This window comes from Glycine soja, chromosome 15 (assembly GCF_004193775.1).
Source record: "Glycine soja cultivar W05 chromosome 15, ASM419377v2, whole genome shotgun sequence".
Taxonomy (NCBI): domain Eukaryota; kingdom Viridiplantae; phylum Streptophyta; class Magnoliopsida; order Fabales; family Fabaceae; genus Glycine; species Glycine soja.
The window spans coordinates 30,519,973-30,544,541 of NC_041016.1; the positions used below are offsets into that span (position 1 = coordinate 30,519,973).

Consider the following 24,569-nt stretch of genomic DNA (forward strand, 5'->3'; position numbering starts at 1 on the left):
TTTTACAGAATTGCTCAACACACATAAATTGACCATTGGACCGAGAAGATAGGGTGCAATTGGGCAACAAGAATCAGGTGCAATTGGGCAACAAGAATCAGGGAAGAGAACCAACAAGATACTAGTCATATGAGAGCACACAGAGAAAGGGAAGGAAGAAGAGCTAAGGAGAATTTGAAGTACAAAGGTGAGTTTTTTTAATTGTGTTTTTAATTTTCATTAGTGTTGCAACTGAGTTATCAATATTACAATTCAATTTGGGGACTTGTGGATCTATCACTTAGTAATCCAAATCTGAAACAATAAAGGGTTATTGTGCCTAATGTTTGAAAATCATGGTGTTAAATTTGTAATATGTATAAAAACACAGAGAGGGCATATGTGTAATTATGTAATCAAGGGTAATTCTCAGTTTCAACTTTTAAAACTAAATATGACATCGATATGGGGTGGGTGTCACAGAAATGGTTTCAAGCAAATCAAAAGAGTTTTTATGTAATTTGAGTAAAATGTAGGAGATATCATTGTATACATGATGGAAATGAAGGATGTTACTGTCTGCATTCATTTTCTTTGTATGTAGACCTATCTTAAAACGAAAAATTTAGGTAAGACCTTTGATATATTTTTTTTTTTTTTTACATGTGACCCTTATAAGTTAACGTCTATCATTGTTCATAAATATTGGTTAGTACAAAGATCAACCATACACATGGAGTATATTTTTTCTAGTTTAGTGTAACAAACAAGAGTAGCTCAGTTTTATCGTGACGTTTGATTTTATTGTCTGCAGGCTTCCACAATAGTAATTTTAAATCTTATAGAAAAAAATATTATTTTGAAAATTGTTCTTTCAGCCAAATTTAAAAAATGATAGTAATACACATCTTAATCTACTTTTTAAAGAATGTTCTATTTTAAATTAAAATTTATCAAAAATTGAAAAACTATTTTAAATATCACTTATTATTTAAAATAAAATTTAATTAATACTCCTTCCGTCCCATACTAAGTATTATCTTAAATTTTCATTATTAAAATCAAGAAAAGTTAATTAATAAATAGATGAGAGAGAATAATAATTTTATAAAATTAACCATATTATTCATATTACATTAATTGAAAACCTAAAGTAATTCTTGTTAAGAATGTTAGTGAAAATCATTTAAAAAATGTCACCATAAAAATGAGCTACTTTTGTTTGTATACATGATGAAAATCATTAATTGAAAATCATGTAAAATGTAGGAGATATCATTGTATACATGATGGAAATGATTATTTACTAATAAAATTAAATTTCTGTGTTTGATCTTAATATTTGAAAACTTCTGTTTCATATTTTTATTATTAGAATGATTTCGTTAGCTGTTGACATGCTCAAGTCACCATATAATACGTCAAATATTAGATATGGCACTAGAGGTGTCACAACCGCCAATCAAAAGCACAAATTAACCAACTAACTAGGCATGGCTACTAGCCTACGCTCAGCATCTTGCAAAACTGGAAGGACGACTAAAAATTCTTGAAGAAACCCAAATTCATACAAAATTAGAAATGAACAGTAAAAAATACGATGATTACTTAATAAAAAATAATTTTAAAAATTATATAACAAAAATTGGAAGTCAAAAGTGGATATCCCAAATTGTTACAGATTATAGAAAATATATGTTCTTCTTATGTATTTTTAATATAAAAATATATCTTGTGATCTCTCAAAGTTTATTGCGAGTTTTCTTATGGTTCAATAGGTTCTTTTACTTCTTTGTCATAACCGTTAAAAGTTTCCCGTCATTGAAGTATATATTAGTGAATGCTTTAAATGCTAATTTGGAAGCAGGTCTACTTTAGTTTCCTGCTTTTGTAGATGTCATTCTGTCTATGTCCACTTTCCCATGATTAGAAATGAACAGTTTAAAATACGATGATTACTTAATAAAAAATATTTTTAAAAATTATATAACAAAAATTGGAAGTCAAAAGTGGACAACTAAATTTTTGTAATAGGATTTTTTTTTTAAATAATAACTTTAAATGCTCATCACTAAATGTAAAATTATTTAATTCAACTGTTGAGTCACACGACACTATGAAAACGATAATATACATGAAATTTTGGATATATTATATACATTGGTAAATATATAATGTAATATTAGATATAGTATTACAATAGCATATTTTGAAATGCCTTTTTTAGGAAGATATTTTTAAATTCCTTAGTCCGTAAATTAATTAGTCAAAATTATTTTAACTATATCTGTTACCTTTGCTTTGACATCATTTAGTTTCTGAAATTTAGGTCATTTTCTTTTGTATCTTTCAAATTTAAAATTATTTTTTAATTTAGTCTCTACTGATCTTTGATCATTTCGGTCCATCTTTACTTTGAGCCAAACAGAAAATAAAAAATTTATAATTTATGATAATTTTTTACCATCAGTATTTGATACTCTATTTTTTATTTTATAGTATGATTTTCAGACGATTAAAAATCATCAAGTCAATAAAAAAAATAAAAAATCATTAATTACTTTTAAAATTTCTATTTTTTTATTGACTTGTAGTAGTTTTAAAGAGTCAAAATTGTATTTTAAAATTTAAGATAGAAAATTAATTTTTTATCATGAAAAGTCACAACAAATTGTGAATAATACTTATTTTTTGTTTTGCTCATATTGTGTAGAGGGACTAAAAAGAATATTATGCGAATTCCAAAGACTAAAAATATTTCAAATTTGGTTGATTGAAAAAAGATATCCAATTTTAAATTTAAAGGACTAAAATATATTTAAAACAATTTTATTTTGAAATATTTTGTTGAGTTAAAAGTTCTTTTAAGTCTTAACATGTGGGTTAATTTTATATAACTATGAATAAATCCAAAACTATTTAATATCTTATTTCTATATATTAAAACAAGTATATTACATACCTTTAAAAACAAGAAGTTAATAATCATTTAATTTTTTATGTTTAACTTTCCAAAACTTGAAGGCACAAATAAAAATACTGGATAGTAATATTCTGGTCTAACATACACTTGCTAAGTCAGCCTTTTAAGTTTTGTTGTACGATTTAAGGGAAGGGGCAGTCCAATATATATATAATATCAAACAGAAAAATTAGAGAAGAGAGGGTAAAAAGTAGTATATAAAGACTCTTAGAGAGAGAGAGAGAGAATGGAAGAGTAGAGAAACGTGCTATAAGGAAGGACTAGGACATCATTTGAAGAACAAAGGCGAGTTCTTTAATCCTCGTATTTCAATTTCTTCGCTGTTAGCTTCAACGTATATTGCAAGTTTGAAGGACTAGAAAGTACTCTATTTCTAGTTTCTTTTTTGTTTCCCTGTATGCATTATTGTTTCGCTGCTTCAACTAGGAAACCCTTCTTCAAGTTGTTATTCTGTAATCAAACAAGAAATTCATCAAATCATCCTTTCTCATTTTGAAGAACACAGTGATTTGGATAATGAGATCAAAGAAGAAAAAGATGAAGTTCAAGATAATGAAATGTTCATGAGATTAATCAACAAGATTAAAATCCAAAAGTTTTATATTAATATTAGAATCATTATAAATGATTTTCTTTTAGATACAATGACTCTATTTGACACATGAGCTAATTCAAACTGTTTTTTAGAAGGACTAATTCCTACAAAATTATTTTAGAAAACCTCGGAGAAATTAAGTGCAGTAAGTGGCTCAAAACTAAAGATTATTTATAATCTATCCAGTGCAACCATAGAAGACCAAGGTCTTAGGATTGAAACAAATTTTCTTGTGGTACAAAACCTTAAGAATGAAGTAATCCTAGGAACACCATTCATCAGATCATTGTTCCCCCTCCACATATCCAAGGAAGGAATAACCACGTGGCACTTGGGAAGAAAAATCACCTTTGATTTCTCTACTAAACCAATTGGAAGAAACATAAACTTCATAGAAAAGAAGATTCGCCAAATCAACTTTTTAAAAGATGAAGTTTCTTTTAGTAATATTCAAATCCAACTAGAAAAACCCCAATTGAGGGAAAACATCCAATCTCTGCTACAACACATCCAATCAACAATTTGTTCCGATCTGCCACACATATTCTAGAATCGCAAAAAGCATATAATTGATCTCCCTTATGAAAAAGATTTCTATGAAAAATAAATTCCCACAAAAGCCAGAACAATCGAAATGAATGAAGAACTCCTTCAATATTTCCAAAAAGAAATTAAGGATCTCCATGATAAGGGATTAATAAGGAAGAGCAAAAGCCCTTGGGCTTGTGTTGCTTTCTATGTCAACAAGCAAGCACAACTTGAACGAGGAACACCTCGTCTAGTCATAAATTACAAACCAAGCCTTACAATGGATTAGGTATCCTATTCCAAACAAGAAGGATTTACTCAATAGGCTAAACTCTTCAAAAATATTCTCAAAATTTGACATGAAGTTAGGATATTGGCAGATCCAGATAAAGGAAACTGATAGGTACAAGGCTACCTTCACAATTCCCTTTGGACAATATGAATGGAATTTTATGCCATTTGGTCTAAAGAATGCCTCTTCAGAATTCAAGAAAGTTATGAATGACATTTTCAATCCATATTCAAAATTTTCCATTGTCTATATTGATGATGTCTTAATTTTTTCTCAAACCATTGAACAACATTTTAAACATCTGTGTACCTTCATTAATATTGTCAAACATAATGGTCTTGCAGTTTCCCAAACCAAAATTAATCTTTTTCAGACAAACATCTGATTCCTTGGTCGCAATATTCACCAGGGAGCAATTATACCAATTGACAAGTCAATCGAGTTCGCCAACAAATTCTCAAACCAAATCTTAGACAAAACCCAGTTGCAAAGATTTCTAGGTTGTCTAAATTATGTTGGTGAATTTGTACCTATTTAAACAATATTGTCAAACCATTACATGATAGGTTAAGAAAAAATCCTCCTCCTTGGTCTGATATTCACACCCAGGTTGTCAAAGAAATCAAGTTCAAAGTTCAATCTATAAAATGTTTGTATCTTCCAATTCTGCAGGCATTCAAAATTTTCAAAATAGATGCATCTGACAAAGGTTATGGTGGTATCCTCAAACATAGAGTCAATACCCGAGAAAATATCATTGCATATACTTCAAAGCATTGAAATTCTGCACAACAAAAATATTCAACTGTTAAAAAGAAGTTTTAGCGATTGTTTTGTGCATTTCCAAATTTTAATCTAATTTGTTAAATCAAATGTTTCTTATTAGGGTTGATTGCAATCAACCAAAGAAATTTTACAAAAAGATGTTAAAAACCTTGCCTCAAAACAAACATTTGCTAAATGACAAGCAATTTTAAGTGTTTTTGATTTTGAGATAAAGTATCTCAGGGCACTTCAAACTCTTAACTTGACTATCTTACCCGTAAATTCTTATAGAAAAATTATTATGCCGCCTAAGGCATCCAGTACCTCCTTTCAGGGAGGAAGGAGTTGCAGAAAAGATTTCAAGTTGGCTCTACCAGAGCCATCCTCAAATAAAATTTCACCCTCAAAGACTAGGTCATCAACCCAATCTGGGTCATCAACCCAGAAATGTAAACAACAAGATGGGTCATTTACCCTACTCGTTGAAATCAAACCTAAGTCATCAACTCAAGAACCTTCAAAGAACCAAACATCAAAACAAGCCAAGGCTGACTATGCCTTTCCAATCAAGACACTTTTGGCCCTTCAAGAAATTGGCCTAACAAAAATCCCAAAGAAAACATGGGCTGACATAGCCTCTGAGTCAGATGATGAGTCTGAAATTGATCTAAAAACCTTAATCCAAAAAGCCAAAGGCACAAAAATTATCTGCAATTCTCCAAAAGAAAAACAAATAATAAATGGCAACACCAGCCCCAAAACCCACTAACAGTTATATTTGCAAAAATAATTTTTCAAGTGTTTTGCAAATGGAGTTGGAATATTGGGACAAGAATCCCTTTAAAGCTATAGCCAAGGCATTTCAACCTGGATTCCATTTCAAACCAACAACAATCAACAAAACAAGGACCTTTTATGAATTCATTTTAATAGATTCAGACTCAGTTTCTATAAAACATTTCAAAGATCCAAAAGAACCCCTTTAAAACACCCACTCTACAATCCAAATTTTAAAAGTTCTGCAACCCAGACAATTTGGATCCAATTTGAATGAAATAAAAAAATTTCTATACCTTTTGATCCAAGAGGATACACCTATTGGGACTATATGGATGCCTAGACCAAAGTGTATTGACATCAAAACAACAAATATAAGCACTCATGGCTTATTTACTTCAAGATTAACACAGTTTATAATTTTTCAAATTGGTTCCTTCAGTGGTGGTACTTTTTTGGACCAATCCCGAAAATATTCCTTGAGCAGGTTCAACAAGGATTTGCACAGTTCAACAAGCATTTTAACTCTCAGGAATCACAAATTCTAGCATATTTAAAATATTTTTCCAGTTTTACTTTGTCCTGGATATTTTCTTGGCAATACAGGTATAGCAAAACAGAAAACAACAAGCAATTTTCATCCCTTTAGCGACATGGGTTTGTCAAGTGGTGGAATCAATTTGACACATCAAAAGCACAACCAGATAAGGTTAAAATCTGGTTTAAAGCTCATCTAGTGTTCCTGAAAGCACCTGATCCAGAGACTTCTTTGTTTCTCAATCAGAAGTCCCAATTAGCTGCCTTCCTAGCAAGATCTAACTCCAAGGAACATCTCACGAAAAAATTAAAAGAAGTTTTGCAATTACTCCAAAGCCAAGAAGAAGGGAGTTCTTCCTCAAAGAAAGAAGACACCAATTCTTCTAATCATGATAATGATTTTTACCAAAATGAAGATGATTGTTTTGGTATTTTTTTGAATGAACATTAATTTAGTTATCACCGTTACTCTAGAAATAGTTTTGGTATTTGTAACCGTTATTGTAGCTATAGTCAAACTAAGTTTCTATAAAAAGAGGCCTCAACTCTATTGTGAGGTACCCTTTTGAGAGAGAGATAGTCGGATAGATTGTAGAGAGAGAAGCTCTTGGAAACACTCTTTGTAAGCTTTTCTTTCGTTGTTATCAAATAAATTTGCAAGTTGCTTCTTTTATCTCCCTTCTCCCTCCTTACTGATTACCGCCGTTTCATTTTCTTCTCTTCTTCCTCCATAACTGATTCTGTGCGGACTACCGCCGTTTCAATTTTATTTTATGTTTAGTTATCATTTTTAAGCTTTAAGTTTTAATCTTCTTATTGTTTATTTTACCGGCATCTTAATACATTCAAACTATTTTAATTTGTTTCCTACTTCTTTACTATCTGTTTGATCCGTTCCGCTGATCTCTGGTATATATATATATACATAATGTAAAACTTATATTTTCTTGCGTAATGGTAGTTTGCCTTAAACTTTTTTGGTAATCTTTCATAATTTTAATCGAGTTGTCCAATTTAGAGGTCGAAGATAAGGATGCTTTCAAGGTGTCTTAACCTACCATTGAGTCACTTAGGATTGTATTGAGGGCAACGTCGTATGAGGCTAATGTAAAGGAGGCGACGTCGTATGAGGCAATGCTTTAGGCATACGAGTTGCAGGAGGAGGTCCTAGAGGAAGTTTGGGAGTTGATAGAGGAGGACACGAAGGAGACCCCAACGATAATCTTACCACGAACTTAGGCTAACTCTACTAGAAAATTTACTTTTAACATCTATTAAAATAACATTGATTTTCTATAAAACCAATGTAAATGAAAACACAATAGCATAATCGTAAATAATATGACCTTGTTAACATTCATTTTTCAAAAAATCAATGTTAACGTTAGTTTGTTAACATCAGTTTTTCAAAAATCGATGATTTTGTGACTTCTTTAACATCGATTTTTACAAAAACCAATATTAACCAACTCATGTTAACATCATTTTTTGAAAAAAAAAACTGACATTGTATTGTCCTATTTATAATATTTTTCGTGCTTTTGCCAATTCACTCATCTCTTTCGCGCTTCTGGCAACCTCAAACCCTTTGTCACTCTCACTCTCACTGTTGTGACGCTGAAACCATTGTCGTCAGTCTTGCTCATGATCGTCTAGGTTTTAGTGTAACTCTCGCTATCGGTCTCACTCTCGCGGCGCTGAAACCAGTATCAGCACTATCACTTTTGATCTCACTCTCACTGACGGTCTAGGTGTCACTCTCATTCTCGCTCTCACGGTAGGTTTTTCTCTCGAAGCTTTATGGATTGTGTGTATCTTCCTCGTTCTACACTGTAGGAAAAAAATTGGTTTTCTTTCGTCTGTGATTGTGGTTGTGGTAATTGTTGAACCTAAGATTAGTAGTAAGTGGTCATGGCTGAACAGTGTTGTAATCACCACCAGCATTGTCTCTACCACTACCACTACCAATGGTGATTAGTAGCTGTAAATTTGTGTTTTATTTTTTTTTCTTGCTACAGTGACAACGTATTTGGTTTAGTGAATGATGAAGATTTGGGAATTAAAGAGATTGATGATTAATGATTGTTAGTATAGATGTATTGATGTACAACCATAACCACTAAAGAGAGAACTACGAATCCATGGGCTTTGAAGTTTTTTACTTCTAAATATCCAATCAAATTGATGGGTTTGGTAGGATATTAAGGATTAGAAAGAATAGATGGGAAAGTATTGTTTACTTTTTGCTTTTGCAACAGTAGTTAGTTAAGAAAGCTACAGAAAAGTTGCATTAGAGAAGCCTTTATTAGTTTGGAAGTTACATCGATATGAATTTTTGTATCAATTACTTTTTATTTGAGAGAATTCTCTTTATTGTTGTGTGCGTACAAACAAACTCATACTGTTATGTTAAATCTATCATGTATTGGTACCATATTTTTTTTTTTTTGCAGATTTATTGGTATCATATTGTTATGTCAAATCTATCATATTATATTAGTTGCATGGAGTAAGCTCTTAGATAAGCATGTTGCATAGTCAGTTTGTGCATGGATTAGTTAGTGTCATGTTTATATTGTAAATGAGTTTAGAAATTATGGATGAAGATCAACAGAACTGGAAGGAAATGGCTAACACAATGATGAAGATTAACAAAAAAAAAAACTGAGGAAATGTTCAATGTTGTTCATGTAATGTATCAATTTAGAAATTTCAAGACTATTCTCAAATAAACATGACATGATATAACACATTTGCTTATATTACTTTGTTTGTTAAATGTATCCTTATGGTGAAGTCAGTAGGTCATTTGCTATAAGATGGAAGGCTTAACTAGAGCATACTTGGCATCTACTAGACAATAGTGACTTGCGACAATTTGGTGAGTAATTAAACACTCCTTTGTATGTCAAATTTTAAAATGATATACATATCTAATATGAATTTAATGTTAATTTCAGGATGTGTCGAGTACCATGTGCTCCTTTATGAAAGCTGTAGGATTCACCAATCTAAACTTAGAAGGGATTACAAAGTATAGGATAGTTTATATTTGAGTTCCCAGATACAACTTCTAACTTTATTTTATTTTGAATTTATTTGTAATTAAAGTGCATTATACTATAATATTATCAATCTGTAATTTTTTGTTTATAAGTGTTAGTGGTATATATTTTGAGGGAATTGGAACATCCTAAACACATTTGTGGAACATTTTTGTTTATAAGTACTCTTGGTGCATGACATATTTTGTTTAGAACTCTTAGTGATATATTAATTTGTGTAATTTTTTTATAAGTCTTGGTGGTAAATTTTATAAATTTAGCTTATTTTATGATTTTTATACAACTTTCAATGATAAGCTGACATGTGAATAGTTATAGGTTACTAATTAAAAAAACAAATATGATATAAAAAAAATCTAAAAAACAACATCTGTTTTTAGAAAAATCAAAGTTTTTAGTACACAACAACATCTATTACTATAAAAACCAATATTATTGTTTACTGACAACATCGGTTTTTTTTAAAACCGATGTTTGTGAAAACAAAATAACATTGATTTTTTAAAAATCGATGTTGTTTTTGCGTAAAACAACATCGGTTTTTAAAGAACCGATGTTAATGTTAATACTTTGACATCGGTAGTTTCAGTATCGATTAATAACCGATGTTAAAAGTCCTAAAGGACCGATGTAAAAAATCTATTTCTAGTAGTAGTGTAATTTAGTTGTTTGAGTTTTGGTATGGTATAGAGTGTGGGGTATTATGGAGGTTCATACAAGTTGGTCGTAGTTAGGACTACTCTTTGACTAGGTTTTCCCCTCTTTATGTATTTATTTTACGTTGATCTAGGCTCGATTCTTTTTGTATTAATTTTGTCCTATTACTTTATCGTTAATACTCAATTTTGTTTTATTGTGGGCTATAATCATGTTACACTTTCTCTAGCCATAGGTTATCTTATGCACAATTATCATTACACATACTTTTTTATATATTTTGCTGGTCACGAAGGCTTGCCTTATATTTATCTCTTTTGCGAAATGTGTGTGGTTTTGTTTGTATACAAGATTTATATTGTTTATGATGTATGTAATGATGTCTTGTAAATGTTTTTTTTTAGAAAGTTCGATTATATGAGAAAGTTTTAATTATTCGAGTTTTTAATATTGTGGTTTGATGCATTGCAAGTTATCTTTGGTATTTCAAAGTTTAATTGTGACTATCTGTTTAAAATATATAAAAGTTGAACTCCTTACTATTACACTGCTATGTCAGTACAATTGATGATTTTGGATGAAGGAGAGAATTCTTCTTTTGGGTCTATCACTTCTCTTTTCCTTCTCTCTTCTTCAATGTTACTCACAACATAACAAAATTGTATACCACAAGAGTAAATATATTATCCTTACTATATCATTAATTATAAATTTTGTTTAAATAATAATTTTGTATAATTCATTAATATATATTTCTTTACACAATAAAATGTAATATAAAATATTATATTTTCACATCTCCCTTTTTAATTGGTTATTTTCATAAATGAAGTTATTAATGCTACTTTGCAGACAAACATAACCTCCAAAAAAATATGTTTCTTTTCTATATATATATGTATAATTCAGCCAAAAAATATGGATAATTGGATAAATAGATGGTTAAATTGTATTTAATGTTTACATTAAACGATTGTCATATGTTATTTCACTATGGAAATTGAAATTATTTTTCTAAATATAATTTTTATATTAAGTTTTAAATATATATATATATATATATATATATATATATATAATCTTTGAATAAAATTTAAGTAAATATTGATCCATAATTTCCTATCTCTATATTTTTATATTAGCATGTTTATTTAATTTTATATTTATTTATTTATTTGATATGTTTTTTTTAGTGTCTTAAGTATGGTTTTCAATTTCACTTATTTAATAAATAAATAATTTTAATTCAATTAGGTCTATATCATACTTTTTTTGCTTATAATATTTATTTTATATTTTATTTACTATAATAATTTTATTAATTTTCTAACAATTATTTTTTAATAATTTTTTTTCAGATGAGTAGTCAATCAACTCAACTTCAAGTACAAAGATTTATATCAACTTAGAAAATCCTTATTTTGCAAAGTTTAAGATAGGGTAAAATGAACTTTCTTCTTTTATTTTATTTTATTATACATATTTTGTAATACTCAACAAACAAAATTATTAGTTTATTCTAATTCTTTGATTGATGCAGCTAAAAAATTATAAAATTTATTCTAAATAACTACTTTGCAAAAAAACAAATAGAGCAACATCAAATAAAAAAACTATCTTATAAATATAATGATAAAGAAAAAATATCTTGATTTATATGTAATTTTTTATCTCCTTTAACAAAAAATAATATGAAATATCATTGACAATTATACTTTTAAATTTGATTTATCAAATAAATAATTTATTTAAATATTTCTTTAATGATTTACAAATCTGCACAACGCGTGAATATTTGTCTAGTTTGAGTAAACAGGCAATCATAGTTTGTTTTTGTGTATGACTGTTATTAATATAGTATTGAATGTCATTAATGTACTATTGATGTAAATTTATTGTATGATAAAGCTATCAAAATAAACAAATTTATATTTTATACCTTCCCGTAGTACCGTCTAAGGGGATTTTCATATTATATATATGTATATATATATATATATACTTTTAAGATTAAGAAAGCGAATTAGCTAAATTAACATCTTTAACTAGTAAATAAAAAAAAATCAAACAAACAAGGAAAACAAAGAATTTCAACAAAAAATATCAAATTATCAACGGAAAGGGAGGGATTTGAACCCTCGGTACAAAAATTTGCACAACCGATTAGTAATTCGACGCTTTAGTCCACTCAACCATCTCTCCCCAATTGAAAAATAGAATTACTTTGTTTATATTATATCACATAAACAAGAAGAGCAAAAAATGGAGCTTGAAAAAAAAAAGACTTCTTTTTATCGTATTTTTTATCTTATCTCTTTTCTTTCTATTTGATTTCGATTCATTATTATATTCTACATTCTTCTATTTTTTAGTTTCCTAAAAAATATTTTACTTCATAAAATATTATTTATTTAATACACTTATCATAGAATAAAATTTAATAATATTATTAAATGTTCCATAATTACTCATTTCTAATAATTTTACATTTTTATGAGATACCGAAAAGATTTAAATAAAGAATACAAAATTAATCTCATGCACAATTTTGTTTGCCTGTGCATCGTAGGGTCAAAACTGAGTTCAAATAAGTAAACATAACTATAATAAAATAAAAGTTAAATAATAATATTCATGCTATAATCGAATAGAAAGGAAAGAAAAGATGGGGAAAACCATGAATAACAAACAAAAAAGTGTCTGCTTGGAAAAAAAATGAAAAGGAACAGGAGTAAAAGGTTGGCAGCAAAGAGAAAAAATCTAAAATTTTCTTTCTTTTTAGACTTTTTCCCGAATTCAAAATTTTATTTTTTTTATTATTTTCTTTTTGTTACTCCAAACAAGTCTTAAATGTATTTATGGAGAGAAAATATTAAAAGAGGGAAAATATTAAATATGATAGGAAATGTAATAGATAAAATGAAAGACACAATAAATGTGCACATTTTATGATTCTAAAAAGAAATTGCAGTTTGTCTTTCGCTGGTATAAACAGACACACGTCATTGAATTTTTAGAGAATTTCTCAACACACATATATTGAGCATTAGACTGCGAAGATAGGGTGCAATTGGGCAACAAGGATCAGGGAAGAAAACCAACAAGATACTAGTCATCTGAGAGCACGCAGAGTAAGGGGAAGGAAGAAGAGCTAAGGAGCATTTGAAGTACAAAGGTGAGTTCTTTAATTGTGTTTTTAATTTTCATTATTGTTGCAACTGAGTTATCAATATTACAATTCAATTTGGGGTCTTGTGGATCTATCACTTAGTAATCCAAATCTGAAACAATAAAGGGTTATTGTACGTAATGTTTGAAATTCATGGGGTTAAATTTGTAATATGTATAAAAACACAGAGAGGGCATATGTGTAATTATGTAATCAAGGGTAATTCTCGGTTTCAATTTTCAAAACTAAAGATGAAATCGATATGGGTGTGGGTGTCACAGAAATGGTTTTAAGCAAATCAAAAGAGTTTCTGTGTAAGTTGAGTAAAATATAGGAGATAGCATTGTATACATGATGGAAATGAAGGATGTTACTGCCTACATTCATTTTCTTTGTATATAGACCTATCTTAAGACGAAAAATTTAGCTAAGACCCTTGATTTTTTTATTTATTTTACATCTGACCCTTAGAAGTTAACGTCCATCATTGTTAATAAATAATGGTTAGTACAAAGATCAACCATACACATGGAGTATATTTTTTCTAGATTACTTTAACAAACAAAAGTAGCTCATTTTTAGCGTGACGTTTGATTTTATTGTCTGCAAGCTTTCACAATAGTAATTTTAAATTTTATAGAAAAAATATTATTTTTAAAATTGTTCTTTCAGCCAAATTTAAAAAATGATAGTAATACACATCTTAATCTACATTTTAAAGAATGTTTTATTTTAAATTAAAATTTATCAAAAATTGAAAAACAATTTTAAATATCACTTATTATTTAAAATAAAATTTAATTAATACTCCTTCCGTCCCATAATAAGTATCATCTTAAATTTTCTTTATTAAGATCAAGAAAAGTTAATTAATAAATAGATGAGTGAGATCCAGAATAATAATTTTATAAAATTAACCATATTATTAATATTACATTAATTGAAAACCTAAAGTAATACTTGTTAAGAATATTAGTGAAAATCTTTTAAAAAAATGGATATTAGTAAAAAAAAATAATATTACATCAAAAAATTAACATGACACTTTGAGACTTATTTTTTCTTAGGCACTTATATTTTGATTAGAACAACAGGAGACATAAATAAAGAATTGGAAAATGAATTTCTCTTACTAACTATTCTCGTCTTTTAACCTATATGTGCAGTGTGTTGGAAAGGATGTAATTAGATATTTAATGTGTTTCTATAGAAATGTTTTATATATATTTATATTATTAGTTAAATTTTACTGAAATTTATAAAATAAAAAAATGTTACTTAACAAATTGTGATTTGTAATAAATTATGTTAGAGAGTGTACTGTTAATATATTTTTCTTTCAAACAATACATGCTCATTTATCCTATCAGTTTTTTCTCCTTTTATATTGCTTTTGAAACCAAAGAAAGTATAAAAGAATAAGTACTGAATTTTTGTCAGAAATTGATTTTTTTTCCAATGTTTGTCACTCAACATCAACGGTTAGCAGTTCAGATGAGAGGTATGTTTGGCCTTGGACAGGTATTGTTGCCAACATATTTGGGAAGCCAAAGCATGAACCAGTGGAGTGTGATAGCATGTATTGGCTGAGAAAGTTTGAACAATACAAACCCGAAGAGGCTTAAGTTTTGCATTGTGCAGAAGATCCAACAGGGTACGTTGTGCTGGAATTTGGTACAGAATGGACTGGGTTCACGAAAATGATGAAGTTAGATACAGATTTTCTTGTTGATCATCATGGAAAAAAGGATTATTATGAGTCAAGGAAAATGGGTTATTCTTCAGGCTTATTTGGTTGTGTGCACAAGCAGAAGATTACAACTCAGAAGGGCTTGTTGGAAATTTTCTCCGTCAGAAAGCTGAGCTTAAAACAACCTCTATGGTTGCACAAGATTCATTGAATGAAAAAACTGAAACTCTAGATCATTTGTATGGGGAAATAGGCTCTGTAAACAAAAAGATTAGTGAGATGGAATTGAAGTACATTGAGTACTACATGTCATTGGATAAAATGATGAACGAGATTGAGAAGAAGAGAGACTTGCTTCACCAGACTCGTGCTGAAGGTTTGTAACCCTATTAATGAAAGAAACTTTATTTTTAATTAGTTATTTTAAAAGTTAATAGATTCGATGGATCAAATCTAACTAACTATTTTGATCAAACATGATTAGAACTAGCTGTAACTATAGGTGGATCCAAATGCGCAATGTAGAATTCTCTTGAGTCCCTAAAGATGCTTCTCCACTCTTGAGTATATTAAGCATATGTTTTATTTATTGGTTTGATGTTTGAACTTCATCTTATTACACGGCAGATGATCATGTAAATTGTGCTCCAGTGTTGAAGTCGATGGTAATGCGTGGACGTGAAATTACTTATAAAGCCATGGAAAAAAATAAAAAAATTGCAACAAGAGATAGATACAATGAATGATGAACTCGATCGCTGGTGTCAACAACTGATTGAACAAGAAAAGTCAACTATACAACAAAGGAGAAAATTTGAGGAAGAAAAGAAAAGCATAAATCTTTTTAATTAACTTATCTTGAATTTGTATGACATAAAATTTGTTAATGATAATATCAATATTAATACGAACTATTTAATTTAAAATGTCAAGCAAATGGAATCACTAATTTTAGCAACAGAGAAGCAGATGAAGGCCAGAAGTGATGTTCTCAGTTTGCTTGAAAAGCATCAGGTGTGTTACGTGCTGTTTGTTTCTTCATTCAGAAGTGAGTTTATTTTTGGTTTCATGTTGCCCAATTTCATGGCTTATTAATCACTGGATCTAGCAAAATAATTTTGCAGATGGAGAAAAAAGCTGTCAGTGATGCACTGTTGAAGCTTGAAAAAGAGATGGGAAATGAACAAAAGTTGAATTTAGAAATTGCTGAACTAGAGGAACAACTCAAGGTTTTGAAGTGTGTGAACTCGGAGGAAGCTGATCATGAGAATAAAAGAAAGATAGAAATAGAAGAGATAGAAGAAAAATTGGAGGACATGATTTTTGATATGTCCGTAAAAGATGATGAAAATCAAGCTTTGAAGAAGAAGGAACAAGAAGCTAAAAGCGAGTTAGAAGATGCTAGGCAACAAATTATTAAGGTAAATGTTCTGTTATGAGAAAATCCTTATTCTAATCCTTATACTAAGGAGATACTTTAGTTCATAATTTTATTAAACCTTTTACTCTAATTTTTCAACTTCACAAAAAGTAATTCATTTTTAACTTTTACTTTGTATCATAAAGGTTTTTTAAGTGAATAATATTTTACAAAGTTAAAAAGATTTTGTAAAGTTAGAAGTTAAAAAGGATTATCCAATTTTAAGTGTTAAAATGGAGAGTTTACACATTTCATTAATGGCACTGCAGTAAACATTATCTTAATGTTTTGTGAACATTTTTTACTATAGCTATTGGCTGTTGGTACTGTTTTATCACAATTAATGCTTTCCGTGCAAAAGCTAATTGAATGCATTTGCTTGACAATTCAGGAATTACCACGGTTCTTGAAAGGGGTTACTAAGATTCAAAATAAAAAAATTTGGGGAGGTCAGTGCTAGGTCATTTAAAAAAGTGTGCATGAATTGGTATAAAAATAATAAAAAAACATCATCGGAGTCTGTCAAACTGTGCGCAAAGTGGCAAAAAGAAATTCTGGATTCAACATGGCACCCTTTTAAGATTGTTGAAGTCGAAGGGAAGGAAATACAGGTATATGATACATCTTGGTTCCTTCTATGTTTTCTTCATGTTTTGGTTTAACATTGCTGTGAATTAGTAGAAGAGAAGGCTCATTCAAATGTAATAATGTCCCTTTATTATAGATCCCATAAACACATGATCATGTAAGAAAATTTTATGTATATCTCCAATTTAGAGTTTGTTAAAACCAAACTGGCATAATCTGTAAAACATGGCATGTTATCTGCAGGGTAGGGGATTCAATTATGTGTCACAAATGTACACTAGCATGGACAATTGAATGAGCAAAATCTGATGTCTCTCTCTTTATATTTTTTCAGGAAGTAATTGATGAAAATGATCCTAAATTATTATCTTTAAAAAATGATTTGGGAGAGGAGGCATACGTTGTTGTGGTGACAGCTCTAAAGGAATTGCATGAGTATCATAATTCTGATGATGCTGAGAACACCCATAATTCAAGTGAGAAACAAGTGATACCTGAGATATGGGACTCCCAAAATGGACGTAGAGCCACCGTAACTGAAGCTTTGAAGTATTGTAGTTTGCAACCCGTGCGTACGCACGGATTGTTAGATTTTTTTATTCAACAAGTATTGTAATTTTTGATTGTATGATTCCATTGGTCCTCTTTCTTGTAAGGTATTAATCATTTGAGTCATAGAAGATGTTTTTTTGACCAATAGGTACATAAACACATTAGATTTTGTCCTTATTGGTTGAGAATAGTATATGATGGTCTGTACTCAATATAGTGAACAATTATGGCTATGCGGGAGATATCTTATATTGCATGATGATAATAATAATAATAACAATAATAATAATAATAATAATAATAATAATAATAATTAGAAAGGAAGGAGATAGATATTTGATACGCACATAACAAAGAAAACTAACAACATTTCTACCTCAATAGGAAAGAAGAAAATTTGACTATAATTTGTTGTCACTCATAAATATAAAGGGAAATAATTAAAATACATTGAGCAAACCTAGATAATTTGTCATCAAATTAAATCAAACACATAAAATTAATAAACTATATAGCAAAATTTATAGTGTTGGAAATAGAGTCAGAATCGCCTGCATGAAGGAAGAAACAAAAAGAATAAAAGGAAAAGAGAAGAAGATTTAGATGAGAAAGATGGAGAAAGAGAAGATTGAGGGAGAAAACGCAACAACAGAGAAAACTCAGGAGAGAGAAGAAAGATTAATGGATAAGATACGCACAATTATGAATATTAAGCGGAATTAAATGAGCCGTTAAATCCGCCAATCAGGAAGCAACACGTGGCAAGGGTGCTCGAAATTGAAGCCCTAAAACCCGCACCGCTAAATTTTGTCTTTTCTTGTATTTTAATTAAACACTTATTATACATTACGAAAAATTACGTTGTTACAATTTGGGCTGGGTGGAGGAGATCGATGGTGTTGTGGGTGTGGTGACCATGACTTTTGAGTGAATAAGTTAGAGAAAGGAACCAAAGATAGTGATGAGTCAATTCCATTAGTCAATGTAACAAAATTGATGGAAAAGATATAATTAACATAATTTTGAAGAAACAAAAATAAGTTTTTATAGAACTTTTCAATAATTAAAAAACTCAATAAATTTTTTAATTATAATCAAACCTATGTTGAATCTATCAACGGATACTAATTAAAAAAACAATTATTTTACAGGCCTTACAAACTCAATTAAAATTAAATTCAGAAATAGGTGGATATTGTTTTAAATGAAATATAAGTAGCTTTTTTAAAAGCATAAGTGTTTGAGAAAGGAAGTAACAAAATGAATAAAAACTGGTGGAATGAATAACAAATGAATTAGAGTAATTAAGTGGGACAAATGTTACACAGTAAATAGCCCTGAAAATGTGGAATCACGGGTAATTTGTTGAATTTGTCCCTTGTAGTTGTTTGCTCTATGAGATATTGGGTTTATAACCCATAGCAGCAAGCATCATGGGAGGGAAAAGGAAGGAACAACGTAGAAATCGCAAAAGTAAAAATCGTAAAAATGGCAAAAAGATACTCTGAGGTGGAGAGCTTGCATGCAAATCCAGATAATTAAGCACTGAGGAAAATGCATAAAAATTATAGCTTACCTCGTAGACTATCTCCTAAAACTCTAAACAATATCAGAAATATGAGTTTAAGGAAAAAATTGCAACGAAGCATCCAAAAAAACCGCAAAAAGTCAGACAAAAAAAATATGTTCATAATCATTAGAAGTTCAGCGTAAAGGGGAAGAAATTGTTTAATACCCTAAGATATTTGACTAACAAGATTAAGCAAAATATAAATCAAATCAAAGCCCAAAAATATATAGTTGTCTGTGGGATGGTCTTTAACTGGAAAGAGTGTCATCCTATATAACTTCTGAAAGGGAAATACTGGAAATTATAGAATGTACTCGTCTTATTCCCGTACTAAAAATGAGAATCAACCTCGAAGAGTACAGTGTGTACAATTAGAAGGACTGAGTACAATAGTCACAGAGAGAAAAAGAAGAAGAAAGAGAAATGTTCACTCATAACCACCCTCCCTCACTACTCCTTCTCTCCCCTCTAAATACCACTATTAGTTGGTTACATAATCCACCAACCTAGAGTTGGGTTTTCTCTCTCTCCCACTCTTTCTGTTACCCATAGTGGATACATGAGATTTGGCAAATATTCCCCTCTGTTGAGTTGTCTCAATTGAGTCATTTTTTCCTTCTAGAAGCTTTCCTTTATCTGAGATCATTAGAATGCCATCCCCTTTTAAAACAACCTTGTCCTCAAGGTTGAAGTTAGGAAAGTTAGCTTGGAATTCAGCAACATTCTCCCAAGTAGCTTCTGCCTCATCAGTTCCCTCCCATTGCACTAACACTTGAGGTACTTTCTGGTTGCCTTTTAGCAGAGTTCTGACCTGCAGCAGCTTACTAGGCATGATAATTGGTCCACTTTCTGTTGTGGTTAAAGGTAAAGGAGAGTATTGTTCTCCTAGTGTTCCTTTAAACAACTGCAGCTGAGAGACATGGAAGACATTGTGTATTCTAGCTTCTGCAGGTAACTCTAACTTGTAGGCCACTGCTCCTACTTTGGCCAGAATTTTAAAGGGGCCAAAGAAGCGCATTCCCAACTTATGATTCTTTCTAAGAGCAGCTGAATGTTGTTTGCATGGTTGTAGTTTAACTAGAACCAAGTCTCCCACCTATAGATTGACATCTTGTCTTTTCTTATCAGCCTGATTCTTCGTATATGTCTGAGCCTTCATCAAATTATCCTTCAATTGTCTCAAAAGTTCATCTCTAACAGTCAATTGCTCTTGCACAGTTGGAACATCAGTGATTTCTGGTTGATATCTCACCAAAGTAGGTGGATCTCTACCATACAAAGCTTTGAATGGTGTCATTTGAATACTCGTGTGATAAGCAGTATTGTACCAATATTCTGCCCATGCTAGCGCCTTGTACCACCCCTTTAGATTCTCAAATGTGAAGAACCTCAAAAACATCTCTAAACATTTGTTTAATACTTCGGATTGACCACCCATAGCAATATCTTCCCACACTTGTGATGGAATGGGTAGTGGTTGCAATAATCCTGCAGGTAGAGAAGTTGTTGTTTTAGCTCTCTGACAGATGTCACAACTCTGCACAAAGCTATTTACATCCTTCTTCAATGATGTCCAGTAGAATTGGCTTGCAATTCTAGCTGTAGTTCTTTTTATCCCAGCATGCCCCCTATGGGAGAGTTATGAAATTCTTTCAGCAGCTTTTGAATCAATTCTTTTTCCTCAGGAATTACTACCCGATTCTTCCAATACAACAAATTACCCTTGATTGTGTAATGTCTCTGTGATTCTGGTTGTTGTTTACATAACTATATCAGTTCCTGCAATGCAACATTCTCTGCAGTGGCTTGTTCAATCTTCTGCAGTATACTAGCTTGAGGTTCAGACCAAGACAGCATCATCTTTCATGACAAAGAATCAGCATCTAGATTCTCCTTTCCGGCCTTATATTCAATCACAAAATCATATCCCAAAAACATGTGTAACCACTCCTGTTGTTCAGGTGTCTGTAGGGGTTGTTCCATCAATGATCTCAAGCTTTTTTGATCAGTTTTGATAAAAAATGTGTCCCAGCAAGTAGTGTCTGAACTTAGCTATAGCTTCAGCAATTGCTAACATCTCTCTAAATTAGGCAGATTTCTTTTGCACTCTAGGTGCAAGTTTCTTGGAAAAAAATGCTATTGGATGGCCATTCTGATGTAATACTGCTCCAATACCAGTGCCGAAAGCATCAGTTTCTAGAATGAAGGGCAGCTGGAAATTAGGAAGAGCTAACACTGGAGCTGAAGTCATGACTTTTTGCAATTGAACAAATGTTGTCTCTGCCTCTAGTGTCCACTTGAATGCTTCTTTTTTAAGTAAATCTGTCAATGGTGCAACAAGCTTTGCATATCCTTTGATAAACTTTCAATAGTAACCAGTGAGGCCTAAGAAACCTCTCAGCTGCTTGATATTGAGTGGTGTAGGCCACTCTAGAACTGCCTGCACCTTAGTAGCATCCATAGCAACTCCTTCACCTGAAACTATATGTCCCAAGTACTCTTTCTCCAATACACCAAAAGAGCATTTAGAAAACTTAGCAAACAAAACAATTTCTTTCAACACTTTCAATACAGCCTCTAGATGGCATAAGTGTTCATGCCATGTGGAACTATATACCAATATATCATCAAAAAAACACTAACACATATTTCCTTAAAGCATGTTGGAAAATATGGTTCATCAAACACTGAAAAGAAGCCGAAGCATTGGTCAAACCAAATGGCATTACCAACCACTCATAATGGCCATGGTGAGTTCGAAAGGCTGTTTTATGTCTATCCTCAGGTTGGACTAGTATTTGGTGATAACCAGACCTTAAATCCAATTTAAAAAAAATACTTTGCACAAATAGTTCATCTAACAGCTCGTCCACAGTAGGCATAGGGAAACTATCTTTTACAGTTAAAGCATTCAAGGCCCTATAGTCTGTACAAAATCTCCAACTACCATCCTTTTTTTTACTAAAAGAATAGGTGATGAAAAGGGACTATTACTAGGCTGAATTATTCCCTGATCTAGCATTTCAATTACCATCTTTTCAATTTGTTCTTTTTGGCTATGAGGATACCTGTAAGGTTTAACCTTGATTGGATTTGAGCCTTCTTTCAAAGGTATAGCATGATTCTGTTTTCTCTGTGGTGGCAGACCCATTGGAGTATCAAACACAGCTCTGTAAGTGTACAGCAAAATAGCTAATTCTGGTGCAATGTCATCTGGTAGACCCTTCAGCACGTCCACCTCTTCCTCTGTCTTCATCATTTGTACTGCAAAACACTCTGCAATAGAACCAGTAGTTTGTATTCTTCTCAAAAAATGCAACTGAGCATGCTTTGGTGTATGAGCTTTTTCTCCCTAAAATGTGACAAGCTTCCATGGTGAATGAACTTGATTGTCATGTCTTCATAATCTGCTACATGTGGACCCAAGGTAGCCAACCAAGTCGTGCCTAGAATCAAATATGTCCCAGCAACTGGAAGAAGATACACTGGTACAGTTAGTTTGTGCCCTTGTATCAGCACTGGTAACTCAGTAATGACCCCTTCAGCTGTCAGATACTGGCCATTGCCCACTAAAACTTTAAAACCTGGTGCTGGTTGTACTAGTAACTTCAGGAATTTTGCAATTCTAGGTTGAATGAAGTTATTAGAACTTCTTCCATCAACTAAAACCTGCACCGAAACTTTTCCAATTTGACCTTGAAACCTCAATGTTCCAACACTAGTAGAACCATTCAGCGCATTTAATGACAAGTGATGCTTAGCGTGCTCACTTTCCACTGATGCTTCACCCTTGTCTGGTGGTACTACACCACTTTCTCTGTCCTCAGAATTCTCTGTATCATCAAATAGTAACATCATGATCTGCTTGTTGGGGCACTTGTGAGCCGTTGAGAATTTTTCATCACACCAGTAGCATAATCCTTTGTCCCTTCTAAGTTGAATTTCGGCTGCTGAAATTTGTTTGATATTGGGGTTCTTTTGGTTAGGGTGCATTGGTCTGGTGGGGGGTGTTTGTAGTAAAGGTGGGTTTCCTATTTTGTGGTTGGTTTCATTTTTGTTTGGACTGAAGAGAGTTCTATTGGGTTGTTGTGGGTTTGTGTTTGGGCTTTTTGGTGGCTTAGAGTTATTCTGGGTTTGTGTTTGGGTGTATTTTTCTTCATAGACTTTAGCTAAGGATACAGCCTTAACCAAGTTAATGGGTGAGTGTATCAGGACATCCCTATGAATTTCTGGATCCACTAATGAAGCAATCTATGAGAGCTTCATTACTAATGCCATAGACTCTGTTCGACAGGGCAGTGAATTGCAAGTAGTATTCAGCAACAGAACCAGTCTAGGTTAATTTGAAGAGTGTTGCTCTTGGGCATTCATATATGGATGGGCCATAATCGTGCTCAAGGGCTCTGGTAAAGTCTTTCCAGGAAGTGAATGGGCTTGTTTTCTACATCATTTGGAACCAAGGTACTACATCTTGATCTAGATGAACTGAGGTAATGGTCAATCTCTCGCTATCAACAGTCCCATAATAATCAAAAAATTGCTCAGCACAAAAAATCGACTCGAGGACGTTCTTACCATCAAATCTGGGAAAATCCAGCTTGATATTGCGTACCAGAAATGGCGATTTCTGTGAGCTCGCAGCCTTATGGGGAGATGTCGGAATCATCTTGTTCTGGATCAAAGAATCAAGTGTCGATGAGATGAAATTGAACTTGGAATCGTTACTCTACTGCATTCCTTCTAACCGATCTAGCAAGCTTTTGTTCGTGAACTCCAATCGAGACATTTGAGCTTGCGCATTCTGAATCGTCTCTGCGTTGTGCTTGACATCAGCACTGAGCTCCTTCATTCGCGTGTTATAGAATGTACTCATTTTGTTCCCGTACTAAAAATGAGAATCAACCTCTAAGAGTACAGTGTGTACAATTAGAAGGACTGAGTACAATAGTCACAGAGAGAAAAAGAAGAAGAAAAAGAAATGTTCACTCATAACCACCCTCCCTCACTACACCTTCTCTCCCCTCTAAATACCGCTATTAGTTGGTTACATAATCCACCAACCTAGAGTTAGGTTTTCTCTCTCTCACACTCTTTCTGTTACCCATAGTGGATACGTGAGATTTGGCAAATATTCCCCTCTGCTGAGCTGTCTCAATTGAGTCATTTTTTCCTTCTAGAAGCTTTCCTTTAATTGAGATCATTACAACTTCTTTCCTAAATTGCAATTCCCACGCATGCTCGTCAAATTTGAGGAAGAAGACAACTTCATCTCCAAGCAATAAGTTATTTTCAGACAGGTACTGAAATCATGGTTCCGTCAGGGATGGCAGACCATCATAGATGGTGATCTGCCACTGGTTACATCTACCATAACCACAGTGGACAAGAATATATTTTTTTGA

General features: G+C 31.5%; 2 protein-coding genes and 1 pseudogene across 2 annotated transcripts; 2 read left to right on the top strand and 1 right to left on the bottom strand.

Moving 5' to 3' along the window:
* The first annotated feature begins 15,967 nt into the window (after positions 1 to 15,967).
* LOC114386057 lies at positions 15,968 to 16,476 on the top strand. Its single transcript, XM_028346065.1, has 2 exons — positions 15,968 to 16,051; positions 16,162 to 16,476. Exons 1-2 carry the CDS (start codon positions 15,974 to 15,976, stop codon positions 16,474 to 16,476), a joined length of 393 nt encoding a protein of 130 aa, XP_028201866.1. The 5' UTR covers positions 15,968 to 15,973.
* Positions 16,477 to 16,887: 411 nt separating this feature from the next.
* LOC114386058 (factor of DNA methylation 5-like) lies at positions 16,888 to 17,708 on the top strand. The gene is made up of 3 exons (XM_028346066.1): positions 16,888 to 17,068; positions 17,380 to 17,594; positions 17,702 to 17,708. Exons 1-3 carry the CDS (start codon positions 16,937 to 16,939, stop codon positions 17,706 to 17,708), a joined length of 354 nt encoding a protein of 117 aa, XP_028201867.1. The 5' UTR covers positions 16,888 to 16,936.
* Positions 17,709 to 19,648: 1,940 nt separating this feature from the next.
* Positions 19,649 to 24,040, bottom strand: LOC114386059 (annotated as a pseudogene).
* Between the last annotated feature and the right edge of the window lie 529 nt (positions 24,041 to 24,569).

Coding starts and splice junctions, on each gene's coding strand:
- LOC114386057 (XM_028346065.1), top strand. CDS start 15,974: ATGGAATCACTAATTTTAGCAACAGAGAAGCAGATGAAGGCCAGAAGT. Junction 16,052..16,161: donor GTTTGCTTGAAAAGCATCAG/GTGTGTTACGTG, acceptor ATAATTTTGCAG/ATGGAGAAAAAAGCTGTCAG.
- LOC114386058 (XM_028346066.1), top strand. CDS start 16,937: ATGAATTGGTATAAAAATAATAAAAAAACATCATCGGAGTCTGTCAAA. Junction 17,069..17,379: donor TCGAAGGGAAGGAAATACAG/GTATATGATACA, acceptor ATATTTTTTCAG/GAAGTAATTGATGAAAATGA.